Source organism: Macrobrachium nipponense, chromosome 3, assembly GCF_015104395.2.
Source record: "Macrobrachium nipponense isolate FS-2020 chromosome 3, ASM1510439v2, whole genome shotgun sequence".
Lineage (NCBI taxonomy): Eukaryota > Metazoa > Arthropoda > Malacostraca > Decapoda > Palaemonidae > Macrobrachium > Macrobrachium nipponense.
In genome coordinates, this window is record NC_087202.1 from 33,668,755 (window position 1) to 33,685,912 (window position 17,158).

Consider the following 17,158-nt stretch of genomic DNA (forward strand, 5'->3'; position numbering starts at 1 on the left):
TCTGCAATACATATAGGTCACTGATGACTATGCATCACCTAGATAAAGTACATAATGCCTAACATATAATATGGTAAATATTTATGTAGATATTGTGTGCTGAAAAAATGCATGCGCTCCAATGACGCTCCCAAAATGGCGGCGCAGCCGACGGTGCCCACAATACTATTCTGAGGGACCGAAGGCAATTTTATGGGAACATTTCAATCATAAAAATCATAAACACGTAAATTGGAGTACTCAACTTAGGTATAGTAGAGATATCTGCAGTTGCCATGATGAAAAAGCGAAAAAACTCCTGGAGCGAATCGAAGCGAAGCACGCACAAAGATTGCTAATACAGGAATGAGCTACACGCGTGGGTATTAGTAGTAGTAGCAAGTGGACTTGAAAAATGAGCTACAGGGATTTTTCACCGGCAGACACAGGTTGAAGCCAGAAATTTAAATTTACAGGCGGCCCTTGGTTAGCGGCAGGGGTTCCGTTCCCGGCCTCCGATGCTAAGTGATTTTCGACGCTAAGCGATTTTAAAGCCTATGGCGCTGCACACCTTTCGAAACTCTAGATCAGTCAAAGGCGCCGTAATCCCACAATGGCGCAATAAGTAAAAAGGGATTTTGACGTAAGGAAAAATCTATTTCTGGGCGATTGGCTCGTGTCGCCAGCGAAATATCCTTTAATCTATTATTTCTAGGGTAAATGTACTAACACATACCAGAGAATAAATAAAATAAAGAAAAAGGTCAGTATAACTGACTCGCTCACCCTCCAGGAGGGTGTCGGTATGAACACTAGGCGAGTGAGACCACTACCACGAGCCAAATGCCAATAGAAATCTCCCACTACAAAAACCCTCCAAGAGGGGAGCCGACCCACAGAGTGAGCAGCTCGTACTACTACTACTCCATCCCATGCTGCCGACTGCTGCGCCTCTGGTGGCCATCCTTTTCAGTTAGCGCACACGAGTCACACGTGTTATTTTTCTCTCTGTGTTTTTTGTGCCCTTTCATTGGATTATCTATAATGGAGTGTGCAGCTATCGCAGCAGCTAATATATAATAAGGTTTATACAGTGTACAGGTAGCTGTAGTGTTTTAAGTTATGATAATTAGTCTTACGATAGTCCGATTTTATGAGACCAAATTACAATAGCCTAACTTTATCCCATTTTCTAGTTACATAAGTTCAATAACAGCCAAAGAGAATGATGAAAGTATAGTTTTAACATTATACTCGTTGCATGAATGCGTGACAGCCATGAACAACCGAACGAGAAACTACTTTTTTTTTTTCTAAGTACAACTGAATTGGATAACATCCGTTTGGCTTGTATTTCAATCATCGTACTACAGTACACTATTACCGTAGTTGTTATAAATGACGTTATGTAGAATAGAACGAGATATCTGAATGTAATAACTTTATTCGCTATAGATCAAAGCTCAATATAGATCAAAGATCAATCTGGAAATATACTGATAAATTTAAACCTAGTTATAACTGAAGCTGAGAAAACTGTTCAAGCTGCTAATGACTATTATCGTAATTGGTAACAAGGATAAATCCAGTAAACGTATGCCATCAAACACAACCGTAGATAAAATTGAGATAAAAAAATAATTTTAATAAAAACTACTGTGCTTGAAAGAACACATTTTACTGTTGGTTTCACGCCGATATAAGATAAATAATGTAAAGTTTGTATTACGATGATATAAAGGAGGACTGCGAACGGAATCACGTAATTTTTTTATGCAATAAACATGCCGCCAACGTAATCTGTTATAAGAAAAAAAAAGTAGTTCTCTTTCACAACGAAACATATTCAATTCATATTTCCACCTAAAAACACATATAAGGAAGAATAACCTTGTCTCATAGAAGGCAAGTGTCTAGATATTTGTTTTTGCTAACTAGAAGGAAGAGAATTGGCTCATAATTGCGTTAAATATGGCGAAACAAACTCGTATTCGCTATCAGCTGATTTCAAACCACAACATTGGCCGCTCCGCGGAATACTTGCGTAGATTTGCCGTAGTATTTTATAATACAGTAATATGAGAATACATACAATATTATTGGATACAGTGAAGTAATATATGACTTTTCAAATGATTTATGGAAAAGATGCATAATTAATAAAATAACACCATGCATTTTTTGGAACAGTGTCGGACAAGAATGAACATGAAAAAACATCCCCTGACAATGTGGAGCGTAGTTATAAAGGCTGCCTTAATTTGTATCATATTTATGTACAAATATAAAAATACCCTATACGTAATATATTTTCATACACATTTTGAACAGAAAAGCATAAACAATTAAAAAATCGACACATCAATCGCTAAATTTGCACTGTTTTTAACTATATTTTCAGAAGAGCGGCAGACGGCGGCTTACAAAAACGAACATGAAAAAACATCGTATTTGATAACGTGAAGGGCAGTTTTCAAAAGCTGCTTTTTTATCATATTTCTGCACAGAAATCAAAAATACCCTATACATAATACATTTTCATACACATTTTTAACATAAAAGCATGAACATTTATAAAATCGACACATCGATCGCTAATTTCCACCTTTTTTTTAATTCAATATTTCGGAAGAGCGGCAGGCGGCGCTCACAAGAAAGAACATGAAAAAACATCGTATTTGATAACGTGTGAAGGGCAGTTTCAAAAGCTTTTCATATTTCTGTGCAGAAATAAAAATACCCTATACGTAATACGTTTTCATACACATTTTAAACATATAAAAGCATGAACATTTATAAATTGACACATCCATAGCTAAATTTGCACTTATGTAACTCGATATTTTCGGCATAAAACAGCATCAGAGGCATATATTTTACCGTAATACCTATGTAATAACTCTCCATAAACTTGTTATTATAATTTGCATAACCTCTATGGTCTGAACGGCATTTCTACAAATGTATGAACTCGTTATACAATGGCGCTAGCGGCGCTGTTAACTGAAAATTGTGCCGTAAAAATACCTTATTTTTTTAATGAATATTTTTGACGACCGCCGTAAAACCGATTCGCCGCTGAGCGATTGCGCCGTTAACCGCGGGCCACCTGTATTCAATATTAATTACTCTCATTAGTACCTTCATGGCATATTTATTGCCTTTTTACATATTTAAAACAAATATCCTGTAGTCCTTCACTTGTATGTGCATTTTATTTTGTATATTTCTTTGTTATCTCAATTGAAATATTTTTTTCTATCTTTTTAGTTTAAGACTTAGATTTTGGAATAACGGAATATTTACTACATAACTGTACACAAGATATTTCTGTGATATAATTCATTAATATAAAAACTCATACTTGAAAATAAAAAGGACATTAGTTTCTCTCACTGTAATTTCTAAGCTCATTTATGTATACAAAGACATTGGTGTTCAATAATTTAGTGGAACGCTAGCAAAGTAAGGCTATCTTTTAATTAGAAAACCAAACGTTACTGTTTAAATTGTTTGTCTGGCTATTTCCCATATTAATTTTCTGTTTATTTACAGTGATTAATTTTTCTAGATTTGTAAAAATTTATACTATATATATATTTGAAAAGATTATTTTTTCTATGACTTTTGTTTCAAAACATTTGGTCATACTGACCACCATTTCTGTGGAAATGGTTTTGGAAAATAGAATTATAGGAGTAGTTCACTACTTTTTATTTTTATTTCATATATAATGCCCTAATTTTGTGGAACAAACTACTCTTTCCAATTAAAAAATAAGTTCTGAACAACTTTTAATCAGAGATGTTTTTTGATAAAACCGTTATTTTACAAGATATTTCAGTTTTAAGTGAATTCCAATTTGACGGCCATTTTGCAATGTGGCAGCTAACGCAAGTGTGGGAGGCCATGGGACTTTTGATGTGCTGTTCATGCCACATATCTACATTTGTGCAAAGTTTCGTCTTATATCTAATTATTGCACTGAAACAATATATTTTTCCCTAACACCCCCGGGCTAATTGGTATATATAAAACTTAATTTTATTATAAAAATGTCATTTCTAAGTCTGAGATACCACTTTAGTTGATTTGTAATTTGATTTAAACTGTTCTCTCCTCTATTGCCATGTGAAAAAAAGAACCACTGTAGGACTCCTTCAACTACCCCTGTCTTATTGCCCTGTCAGGCATATCATCCCAGTTGATCACCAACTAATTAACAGTTTCTATCCATGTAAGTCTTGGCCCTCCAAAGAGGTGTCCAAGTAACAGCCTGCCGTACAGTCCTTTCAGGTTGTAGTTGAAAAACTTATCGTAGCCTACACTAACAATCATCCCTCAGTTTTGATAAAGAATACTGAACCTTTGTGCTCTGCTGCCTCATTTTGAGTAAAAAAAAAAAATGTTTCATAATCATATGAAGACACTTTATATAAGACTATAACTAATTCCACCAATGAAATACATATGTAAAAATATTTAGATAAGCAAAATTAGCCGATTAAAGCCTTCTTTGCTAAATGTATCATTTGCCTGTTTGTGCAGTATGTATGCAAGAAAATACAGTACATACTTAGAAATTTGTTATTTGGTTTCAGTACTTCATTTATATAGCATGTTTATCCTTTTATATTAAAACTTGTTTGATATTTCTCATCAGATTTGTAGCTATTGCATTTTCTTTTCATTACAATTACTGTTGTTTTGTTCCAGTGGCTCACGTTACTTTTTACAAAGAGCAGTCCTTACTTAGTTTCATGAAAGAGAATGAAGTGATAAGCAGCGATGATTATGGGAATGAAAATTTAAACAAAATTCTGACGGAAGCACAGCGAAAGAAGTTGTTGAAAAAATTGAAAGGGCTAAAGGTAATGTTCTGTTTTTTAATGAAAAGGTTCTGTTTTTTAATAACAGATAGCATTGAACCCATTTTTTTCTTAGTATGAGTTAATCCATTATACCATATTTGACGGCATATGGGACACACTTATTTTCCAAAATTTTGGCTCAAAAAATCGCCCTGTGTCTTATACATCGTAGGGGAAGTTTGAGACCTCCCATAGGCCTAGGCTAATCTTCTTTCCGATGCTCACTAACCCAGCTTACGCTCAGTACTTTTACCTACTCTAAACTCCATGCATCCTTATTTTATTGCTGGAATTATTGTATTATTACCGGTGCTTTAAAAATGAATTCGTAAAATTGAAGGCAATCTAATTTGAAATGCTATGACTTGCGTTTATAAACATCAGCTGATTGGCGCTCTGACTTACTGGTATTGCCATCTGTTAGGAATTGTTGATTTTCTAATGATTGTACAACATTTTGAAGCCTTATTGTACAACAATTGATTACAAAGTATGGTATCTGGCCATGCTGATCATTGCCAGTTCATGTAGTTGGAGTGCATATAGGTTAGACATCTTGGTACAACGAGTTCATAATCATAACAAAAACACAGCAATGCCCTCACCATCATGGCAGCAGGAGGAAAAAGAGCCAGCTACAGTATCTCCTTCAAATTAAGTGCTTTATGCACTTCTGGCTTGATTTTTGTGTCAGTGTTTTGTTATTATTGTGATTGCTTTGCATGCTTATACTAACTGCTTGATTATTTCCTGCTATTGAGATGTCTTGTGTATGCTTATTGCTTGTCTGTACTGCCAGATTTCTTTTATTATTATTATTATCATTATTAATACTACTATTGTTATCATTATTATTATCATTTTTTTTTTTGTCTATCACAGTCCTTCAGTTCGACTGGGTGGTATTTATAGTGTGGGGTTCTGGGTTGCATCCTGCCTCCTTAGGAGTCCATCACTTTTCTTACTATGTGCGCCGTTTCTAGGATCACACTCTTCTGCTTGAGTCTTTAACATATCTGGTTCGTAGTACCTTATCATTATTATTATTATAATTATAGTTTAATTTTATCATTATTATTATTGTTATTATTATTATTATTATTATTATTATTATTATTATTATTATTATTATTATTATTATTATTATTATTATTATTATAGCTGTTTCTACAACATTTAATTTATATAGAAGCTTCTCAATTCTTCTTATTAACTTCTTCTCATCAGCATGTAGCTGGTGTATCAGGTTTCTTCCTAGGGACATATAAAGATTTCAGTCATCTATGAGAGTATACAGCAAAGTGAATTAAGATACTGTTTTACATGTATTTATAGCAGGCAAGGGCGTGTACAATCGGTGGGTAGGTCGGTAACCAGGGATTTTTTCTGGGCTCAGCTAGTGTCGGCCTATGAAAGTATCCTTAATATCATTCTTTTTAGGCAAAATTAATCTAAAATTACCAGAGAAAAACAAAATTAAGAAAATGTCAGTAAAACTGACTCGCTCACTCTATAAAAGAAGTGTCGGTATGAGAATAGGGGCGAGTGAGAACACTACCACGAGTCATTCACCATTTAGACCTTCCAATCTAAAATCCCCACAAGAGAGAGCTGATACTAAAGGGTGATGCGGCCGCTACTACTACTACTACCGACGCCACGGACAGCAGCGCCCCTAGCGGTCATCCTTAATCATTAGACTGTACACGTTGTACGCTTTTTTCTTTCGTGCCGTGTTATCTTGTGATTTATCTCTTTTATTCACCATGGAACGTGCTGCCATCACATCGGCTAAGTTAAGTGCCTCATAAGTAGTATTTTACCGTATTTTAGTCTTCCAGGGACCAGTATTTTCCTTCTAATAGGTCATATACGGTCTCCGGTTGACTCGTGGCGGCGCCATGCCGCCTCATGTTAAGAATTCCCGGTCTTCCATACTGGGACTTCTTATACTTATGGGCTTACTATATCACGTTCATCGTTTTTTACATCGTTTTTATAGCTAGGACAGCCCTTTTACCTTTTCTCTTAGTTTGGTATTTAGGGCTATTCTGTGTTTCTGGCCCAGCATCCCGGCTCTTGCTCTTCATCGGCTATCGCTGGCTCCGAGTAGTCAACTGTTCCTCGGAACAGTTTGCCTCTCCTGCTTCTTTTTCTTTTTACTAAAAAGTGTCGTTTTCCATCTTTTTTACGATGTATTTTTAGTTTTATTTAGGGTGTTAGGCTAGCCTAGGTGCATGTCCCATGTGTTGGTACAGTCTGGTTCACGTGGCCCTTCCACGGTTGTGTTGCTATCGCGGCTTAGGCCACTTGCGGTCACGTGTTCCATAGCACCTTACCCTTCCCCTTCCCTCCCTACCAGGTATAGGGAGGGGTCTGGGGGACTCCTTGGTTACCATGACAACCTCAGTAGCCTTCCTCCCTCTTTCTCTGAGGAGGCCAGGAGTTTCCTCCCAGCTGGGGTATAGGGCGACCACTTGTCTCGGGTACCGGGTCACCGAGCGGGTAGTTGTTGGGACGGGGAGGAGTAGGCCACCCCCCCCCCCCTCTCTCTCTCCCGCCGTGTTACGCCGGAAGGAACCCCCCCCCCCCCCCCCCCCTTGCTCAGTCCCACCTTTCCCCTACTGTAACGAACGGAGCCTCCGCTGCAGCCGGGGCCCCTTTGGTTATAGTTCGTCTGGCTCCGCCAGCGGGCGGGGTGGTCACTACTAGTGGTCTATTGCTTGCCTACTATATCCTGCCTTTTTTTTTTCCCGCTACCGGAGGAGAGCTTGCTTCTTACCCGGGCACTCTTCTAGTAGACGGGGAAAAGATTTATATATATTTCGTTATAAATATAAGGATGTACCCTAATTTTACGGTGAATTTTAGTATTAACTAACTGTGTGTATACCATCTCCGTCGTTCTCCGTCGTGGTTTCATGGCTCACCACCACACCTGGTTGGATATTCTCTCTTGTCTCCGGCGTAGCCTTAGACAACTCCAACCGCCTAGTTACCACACGTATTATGGCGGGGCTCTGGTTTAATCTAACTTCACGCTCCGGCATGCAGCGGAGCAATTGTTAGGCTGTAAGTGTTCTCCTGATACTTATGTATCTTTCCACTTACAGGCTACCAACTGTCAGGTCCTGGGGTGTAACGCGACGCTTTACGACCCCTGCGCCCACGATGAGTGCAGGACTCACGCCCCGTGTGCCACGACCCACAACGCTATGATCGTCTGGCACCCAGAAGCCTGCACCATTTGCTATGACCTTGTCAGTCAGCTGGTGGGGGGGGTTAAGTCGATTTTAGACTTCTTTATCGTATTACTAATAACACTTAGTCATAAGCTTGTTAAACCCCGTCCCCGCCACTAGAAGCTTCATTTCGCCTTCTCTTTCAGGCTGCCGCCGTGAAGGAAGTCGCCTTAGCAACCCTGAAGGCTTGGGTGGGCGGCTTCGGGAAGAACGCCGCCAAGGGCCAGCCGTACATCTTCGATAAGAAGCTGGCCGTTCAGATCTTCCCAGGCGGCAAATCAACAGGCTACGTTGATCCTATCTCGGCAGCCCCTCTCATCGCTTCCATACAGCAAGAGGTGCAGCAGTCGTTCGGGTCCGTGGCCACGCAGGAGCCAGTCCCAGACGTCGCAACTTTGGACCTGAACATCGAACCTATGGCGGTAGGGGCGGAGGATTTGTTGGTTGAGGTAGGTGTGTCGGGTGCCCAAGGTCTTTCCTTGGGTGCTCCTGGATCTTCTCCTGTCCCTTCTACTGCTTCTTTTCAAGGCTTTACGGGATCTGAGATCCCTGCCCGCTCTCCCGCTCTCTCTGTACCCCCAAAGGTGAAGGGACAGAGAGAACAGAAGACCCTCCACATGACGACTTCTAAGAAGTCGTCGTCGTCTTCTTCAGTAAAGAAGTCTTCGACTTCCTATGCTGACGCGGTGAAGGCTAAGCCGAGCTCTTCGTACTCCAAGAGCTCTAGAAGCAAGGCTTCTAAGGAGAAGGCTCGCGCTCCAGCTGAGCCAATGCCTTCTCCGGCCTCCACCGCATCCACTCCGGCAACGCCGGTTGGAGTAGCGGGACCGAGCGCCTTTGATCCCACTGCCTTCTCAGCAGTGGTGATGCAACAGGTAGGAGAGATGGTAGGCTCACAGGTCTCCGCCCTCGGAACCAAGTTTGAACAGATGTTTGCGCAGCTGTCAAACACCCTTAGTCAGTCGGGCCAATCCATCCAAGATCTCTCTAACAGAGTTAAAGAGAATGAGGACCGAGTAGCTGGGCTTTCTCAGGCTCCTCATCCAATCTCCCCAGTAGCAGGTACTGGCATTCTCCAGCTACCTCCATATGAGTCGCTACCAGCCTTCTCCATGGATAACCCATGGAGAGTGGCCTCTGTCCCGGAGTGTGGAACTCGAAGAATTGAGGACTTCGAGTTTTATCCTCCGGGATTAACTCAGCCTTTCATTGGATATGCTAGGCTGACCGTGGCGGCCCTCACTAGGGAGGACAAGATTTCCCGAGAAAACGTGCTATATAGTAGAGAGCACGCACAGCGGGAATGGGTTCACTGCCTGGAGGACTGGGAGTGTACCAACACTAAGCTCCAGGCTTTCAAGAGTCCTTTCACTATTTTTGCGACGGAGGAGGAGGCTTCTCTTCCGTTCGCTACCAAAATAGTGGAAGCGACTCTTCAGGCAGTCCTCAAGGATGAGCCCATGCCACAGCTGAGGGAAGCGGATTCTACTTCTCCGCTCTTTCCAGCCTTTGGAGAATTGTGGGAGAACTTGCCTGCCACATTCACGATTGGTAAGCTTAAGCCAGACTGCGCAATGGACCAGTTTGGCGAAAAGCTTCCAAGGCTGCCTGATACTTTGATCCAGGCAGAGTTCGATGCTCGAACTAGGTTTGGGAGGTCCCTCAACTCCTTAATTATCACTGAAATGGCGGCACTGTCGTATGGCACAGAACCGCTATTCAAGATTCTGGCCAAGTCTCAGCTCCAAACAGTTCAGACGGATGCTTTCGACTTCTTCCAAGCTAGGAGGAACTGCCGAAAGCACGTTCTGCAGGAGTGCACTATTAGGCACGAACCTAATAGACTCCTGGCTTCCAGCATGTGGGGGACGGACCTCTTCCCAGAGTCCGCTGTGAATGAGGTGCACCACGAGGCTGCTAGGCTCAACCAGAGCCTTAGAGCTAGGTGGGGCATCTCTTCTAAGAGGAAGCAAGAATCCGCCCCTGCTGCTGGTAAGAAACTCAAGAAGTCTGGTAAAAGGTTCCAGCCTTACCAGAAACATCAGCAGCAACAGCAGTTCGTTCAGGCCGTCCCAGTTACCCAACAGGGACAACCATCAACTTCGAAACAGGCCCAACCCATCCTCCTGTTGTCCCCTCAGTCGCAACCCTCAACCTCCTACGCAGTCTCGCCGGCCTTCAAACTCTATGTATGAAGGTCAGGCTTACCCAGCCTTTAATAGGCTTTCGAGAGGTAGCAGAGCGAGAGGCCACTTTCACCAGCGTGGCACAGGGAGAGCGGCAAGGGGAAGGCAGTTCAGAGGAGGGCGCGGAGGTCAACCCGCCCAACAACAGTGAGGCTCCCCAGGTAGGAGGGAGGCTGTTCCTCTTCCGTCACAGGTGGGGGTTCAGCAAATGGGCACAGAGCATCGTGTCCAAGGGATTGGGTTGGAGTTGGATCAAAGATCCCCCTCCAATCAAATCATTTTATCAGGAACCATCAAAGGAATTGACAGATTACGCGAGGGAACTCCTTCAGAAAGGAGCTATTGCGAGAGTCAAGCATCTAAAATTTCAAGGTCGCTTGTTCAGCGTGCCAAAGAAAGGCTCAACAAAAAGAAGGGTAATCTTAGACTTGTCAAGGCTAAACTCTTTCATTCGTTGCGACAAGTTCAAAATGCTTACCATCTCGCAAGTAAGGACCTTACTTCCCCGTGGGGCCATCACATGCTCCATCGATCTTACAGACGCATACTATCATATCCCTATAGCCAGGCACTTCCGCCCATTCCTAGGCTTCAAACTAGGAAATCAGACGTTCTCATTCAAAGTGATGCCCTTCGGTCTGAATGTAGCCCCCAGGGTATTCACGAAAATAGCAGAAGTGGTGGTTCAACAGTTGAGAACTCAAGGGATAATGGTAGCAGCATACCTCGACGATTGGTTGATCTGGGCACCAACAGTCGAGGAATGTCTCAAAGCCACGAAAAAGGTAGTTCAATTTCTGGAACATCTGGGGTTCCAGATAAACAAGACGAAATCCAGACTTACTCCAGAGTCTCGTTTTCAGTGGCTAGGAATCCAATGGGATTTGTCTTCCCACAATCTGTCAATTCCGGTGGTCAAACGGAAAGAAATAGCCAAGTCTATGAAACAATTTCTCAAATGCAAACAAACATCAAGGAGAAACCAGGAAAGAATCCTAGTTCTCTTCAGTTTGCCTCAGTGACAGACATCCTCCTGAAAGCAGGCTGAAAGATATAAACCGAGTTTGGCGATCGAGAGCAAACGCCAAATCTCGAGACAAGTTGTCAGTAATTCCACAGATCCTTCGCAATCAGCTCCGTCCATGGACAAAAGTGAAGAACCTGGCCAAACTAGTACCCCTTCAATATCCCCTTCCAGTGTTAACCATTCACACGGATGCCTCCCTGTCCGGGTGGGGGGGATATTCTCAATTCAAGCAAGTTCAGGGGACTTGGTCAGTTCAGTTCCGCCAGCTTCACATAAACGTCTTGGAAGCAATGGCAGTATTTCTTACCCTGAAGAGACTTCTTCCCCCGAAAAAGTCTCATCTAAGACTAGTTTTGGACAGTGCAGTGGTAGTTCATTGCATCAACAGAGGAGGGTCCAAATCCAAACATGTGAACCATGTCATGATAGCCATCTTTGCACTAGCAGACAAACACAAATGGCATCTGTCCGCCACTCACCTGGCGGGGGTAAGAAATGTGATAGCAGACGCTTTGTCCCGGTCGGTCCCTCTGGAATCAGAATGGTCCCTGGACGACAGGTCATTCCAGTGGATATGCCGGAGAGTCCCAGGTCTCCAAGTGGATCTCTTCGCTTCACAAGCAAACCACAAGCTCCCTTGCTATGTGGCCCCCAACCTGGACCCTCTGGCTTATGCCACGGACGTCCTGTCGTTAGATTGGAATCAGTGGAGGAAAATTTATGTCTTTCCTCCAGTGAATCTTCTTTTGAAAGTCTTGAGCAAGCTGAGGACTTTCAAGGGACTAGTAGCTCTGACTGCTCCAGACTGTCCCAAGAGCAACTGGTATCCTCTGCTTCTGGAATTGGGTCTCCGACCTCAACGGATTCCCAATCCCAAGCTGTCACAATCAGTACAAATGAGGACTGTGTTCGCTTCCTCAGGAATTCTTCAGACCCTAACTTTATGGACTTCATGAAGTTTGCGGCTAACAAAGATGCTAACATTGATCCACAAAACATCCTCTTCCTAGAATCAGATAAGAGAGAGTCAACTATTAGACTATGACTCAGCTGTTAAAAAATTAGCATCCTTCCTGAAAGAATCAAACACTACAACCATGACAGTTAACTTAGCTATATCCTTTTTCAGATCCTTGTTTGAAAAAAGGTTTAGCAGCTAGCACTATTACTACTCATAAATCGGCTTTGAGGAAGATCTTTCAGTTGGGTTTCCAGATAGACCTAACAGAATCTTACTTTACGTCTATTCCTAAAGCCTGTGCTAGACTTAGACCTTCTCAAAGGCCTACTGCAGTCTCATGGTTCTCAAATGATGTCCTCAAACTAGCCTCAGATACTGACAACTCGTCTTGTACATTCATAATGCTTCTTAGAAAGACGTTATTCTTATTAAGCCTAGCTTCAGGAGCTAGAATTTCAGAACTGTCGGCTCTATCCAGAGATGCGGGTCATGTGGAATTCCTCCCCTCAGGAGAAGTTCTGCTTGCTCCGGATCGTAGTTTTTTGGCTAAAAATGAGGATCCTCTTGCAAGGTGGGCTCCTTGGAAAGTCATCCCACTTCCGCAAGATCCTTCTCTCTGCCCAGTATCAACTTTAAGAGCCTTTCTATCTCGCACATCCTCAAGATCCTCAGGTTCTCTCTTTATGAGAGAAAAAGGTGGTACTCTATCAGTAAAAGGAACTAGACAACAGATCCTTTACTTCATTAAACAAGCCAATCCTGATTCATTTCCTAAAGCACATGACATCAGAGGAGTAGCCACCTCAATTAACTACTTTCAACATATGAACTTTGAGGATCTTAAAAAGTATACTGGATGGAAATCTCCGACAGTCTTTAAACGTCACTACCTAAAGTCCTTGGAATCTTAAAAATTTTCTGCAGTAGCAGCGGGAAACATTGTTTCTCCTGATACTGTATAGTAGTCATAGTATAGATCCAGGTCTCCTTTCCACCTACCTCGTCCAACATGCCTCACCCCATCGCCATGCTACTCGGATACTCTAGCCTTAGCCGCTGAGATCATATTGGTGGATTGTCCCTTATTTTTTTGCTAGGGACATGCACACTATGTACTTATAATGTACTTCAGTGTCCCTACCCTTATTTTTATGCTAGGGTAGGACACAATGTGTTTGTATATTATGTAAATATCTTACTTAAGTGAATCTATTGTGTTAATTTACGTTGTTTTACTGGATATTACTATGTTTAATATAGTTAATTTTAAGTACTTTTATATTGTTTGCTTTCTTTATCATGTCATTGTTTAGGATAAGTTAGCTTTAAGTACTTAGTTTGTATTCTGTAATGTCCCTGATTCACTTATATTATATACCTCTTTTTTACAACTGATTTTCATTTGTCCTTATTCCCATCTTGTCTGTTTCTCTGGTACTCTTTCATAGGCCGACACGAGCTGAGCCCAGAAAAGGGATTTTGACGTAGGAAAAATCTATTTCTGGGTGATTGGCTCGTGTCGCCCTATGAAACCCACCCTGTCTTTGTTTACCCACCCTGCAGGACAAGATGTTCATAGATTAAGGATGACCGCTAGGGGCGCTGCTGTCCGTGGCGTCGGTAGTAGTAGTAGTAGCGGCCGCATCACCCTTTAGTATCAGCTCTCTCTGGTGGGGATTTTAGATTGGAAGGTCTAAATGGTGAATGACTTGTGGTAGTATTCTCACTCGCCCCTATTCTCATACCGACACTTCTTTTATAGAGTGAGCGAGTCAAGTTTTACTGACATTTTCTTAATTTTGTTTTTCTCTGGTAATTTTAGATTAATTTTGCCTAGAAAGAATGATATTAAGGATACTTTCATAGGGCGACACGAGCCAATCACCCAGAAATAGATTTTTCCTACGTCAAAATCCCTTAATTGGTCGTTGGATGGTGACGAATTCTGTCCCTGAGGCGTTGAGATCTTCTTGGTCCGTCCGGGGTTGTTGGCGAGGGTTGGGTGTTGTTTGGGGTACCCACCACCTGGGTGGCAGGTAATAAGCCGTCCAGGTGACATGTCATCAGCTCGTTCTCGCCCGCTTTCTCTCTCTGCTTCTTCTTCTCTTTCTCTCTCTCTTACTCTCTCTCTCTCTCTCTCACTCTTTCTCGTTCGCACCTTCTCACTCTCCCCCTTTCTCTTTCTGCTTGTTCCTCTCTCTCTCCCTCTCTTTCTCTTTTTCTCTCTCTCAATCTCTCCTCTCTCAATATCTCCCCTCTCAATATCTCCCCTCTCTCTTGTGATGGTATATGGAGTCAGTTGGTTTCTTGTGCTATTTCTTCGTATGATGGTAGGAAGAAATTCTGTTTCTTTTACCGTGTTGATAGTTGGTTTTTTCTCTAATATGTGTAGTGCCTCGAGATAACATAGACGTTTCCGGTCCGGTGCATGGTCAGTAATTTCTGTGTACGTTTATAAGCTCAGCTCTTTCTGGTCTTCTGTTATGCTTTTCTCTGTAGTGAATGAAAATGGCCCCTTCTTGAAGGTGGCAGGAGAGACGTTTGGAGAGTCTGGTAGTGGTCATCCTGATATAGGAGTGGTGGCATCTATCCACTGGGCATGTGAATTCATAGATGACATTCCTTCTCTTCAAAGACGTTTCTGGGGGCGCCGGGTTGTTTTTAAGAAGCAGCTGGCTGGCACCATCAACGCTGCGTTTACACGTGTGAACGCTGTGTGAACGCAGCGTTGATGGTGCCCTACCCTTCTTGGACGCTCGGGTACAGCAGACCCCTGTGGGATACACTACCACAGTTTGTAAGAAACCCACAAACCCAGGTCTGTGCCTTAATGGGCCCAGTGAGTGCCCAGACAGGTATAAAAGACCTGTGGTAGATGCCTTCGTCTGCCGCGCCCTTACACACTGCTCCACGTGGAGAGAAACCAACAGGGAGATCGAAAGGTATACACAAGTCCTCATCAATAATAAATTCTCAAATCGCATGGTCGAACGCCAAAAGCGGGACTCCATAAATAAATGGCACCGGAAAAGCACGACTGAACTAACTACCAAAGTGGAGCTATAAAAATATTTTATAAAAATTATATGCACCACAAACAATTGGAAGACAAAAAGGCTATAAGGAAAATAATCTGTGAAAATGTCTCCCCCACTGCAGAAGGTGATAAAATTACTCTCATAATATGCTATAAAAATATGAAAACCAGCCAGCTGCTGCTTAAAAACAACCCAGTGCCCCCAGAAACATCTTTGAAGAGGAGTGTCATCTACGAATTCATATGCCCGGTGGATAGATGCCACCACTCCTATATAAGGATGACCACTACCAGACTCTCCAAGCGTCTCTCCTGCCACCTTCAAGAAGGGGCCATTTTCATTCACTACAGAGAAAAGCATAACAGAAGACCAGAAAGAGCTGAGCTTATAACGAACACAGAAATTATTGACCATGCACCGGACTGGAAACGTCTTATGTTATTGAGGCACTACACATATTAGAGAAAAAAACCGACTATCAACACAGTAAAAGAAACAGAATTTCTTCCTACCATCATACAAAGAAATAGCACAAGAAACCAACCGACTCCATATACCGTCACGAGAGAGAGAGAGAGAGAGAGAGAGAGAGAGAGAGAGAGAGAGAGAGAGAGAGAGAGGAAGAAGCAGAGAGAGAAAGCGGGAGAGAATGAGCGGATGACATGTCACCTGGACGGCTTATAGTACCTACCACCCAGGCTGTGGGTACCCCAACCAACATCCAACCCACGCCAACAACCCCGGACGGACCAAGAAGATATCAACGCCTCAGGAACAGAATTCTTCACCATCCAATGACCAATTAAAATCCCTGCGTACCAACCTACCCACCGATTGTACACGGCCTTGCCTGCTATAAATACATGTAAAACAGTATCATAATTCACTTTGCTGTATACTCTCATAGAGACTGCCTGTGTGCTGTCGACACCATTAGAGGAAATAAACCTAAGACAACTGAAATCTTTATATGTCCTTTGGAAACCTGATACACCAGCTACATGCTGATGAGAAGATAATAAGAAGAATTGAGAAGATTCTATATAAATTAAATGCCGTTGAAACAGCTATGATATTCAATGCTACTGCCCTAGCTTAGAGAAGGCCTCCTTCCTTATTATCATTATTATTATTATTATTATTTTTTTTTTTTTTTTTTTTTTTTTTTTTTTTTTTCCCTGTTATTGAGATGTTTTGTGTATGCTTATTGCTTGCCTGTACTGCCAAATTGTTTTTATACAGCTGTGTTTCTGCTTGCGTAATGTACAGCTAGACTGTTTTCAACAAGATATGCTTAAATACACTAAAAGCTTTTTTTCCTGAATCTGACCTGCTGAAATGAGGATGTGTCTTATATACCCGTATGTCATATACGCCGTCAAATATGGTAACTAACATCTTTTCCTTATCTGCTTCCATGTTTTGCAGTTCACTGTCCTTTTAAAAGAAATACAAGACTGTACCACAGAGTCATAGATATAGATTCAGTGTTATCTGATGCATATACTTATTTACAATTAAGAGTCCCTTGGATAAGGTTACTAAACACTTCAGCAGAACTTTAAAGATAAAATTTGAACCCTAATGAACCATATTGGTTTATTTAAACCCATGAAAAGGTAATCCAATAAGACCCATCATCAATGCAACTGGATCTGATAATAGTAAATTATCAAAATATCAAGTGAAATTATCTTTTCCCATCTTAGGCTATATTTCATCATCACATATCAAAAATTCAGTTGAAATTTGTGGTAAACAGGAGAATGTAAACATGCATCAAATCATAGATTAGCTTTGATATTACCTCTTTATTCATCAAATTGCTTGTTGATGACTTATTGGATTTCTTGG

The 17,158-nt window shown here is 41.8% G+C and overlaps 1 protein-coding gene across 2 annotated transcripts in view; it reads left to right on the plus strand.

The window, feature by feature from the left end:
- LOC135221697 (protein argonaute-3-like) overlaps positions 1 to 17,158 on the plus strand; it is a 699,537-nt gene that overhangs the window by 137,679 nt on the left and 544,700 nt on the right. For both annotated transcript variants that reach the window (XM_064259435.1, XM_064259437.1), the window contains one exon: positions 4,696 to 4,850. In XM_064259435.1, coding sequence (XP_064115505.1) covers positions 4,696 to 4,850 — 155 coding nt within the window. The remainder of the gene's footprint in view (positions 1 to 4,695; positions 4,851 to 17,158) is intronic.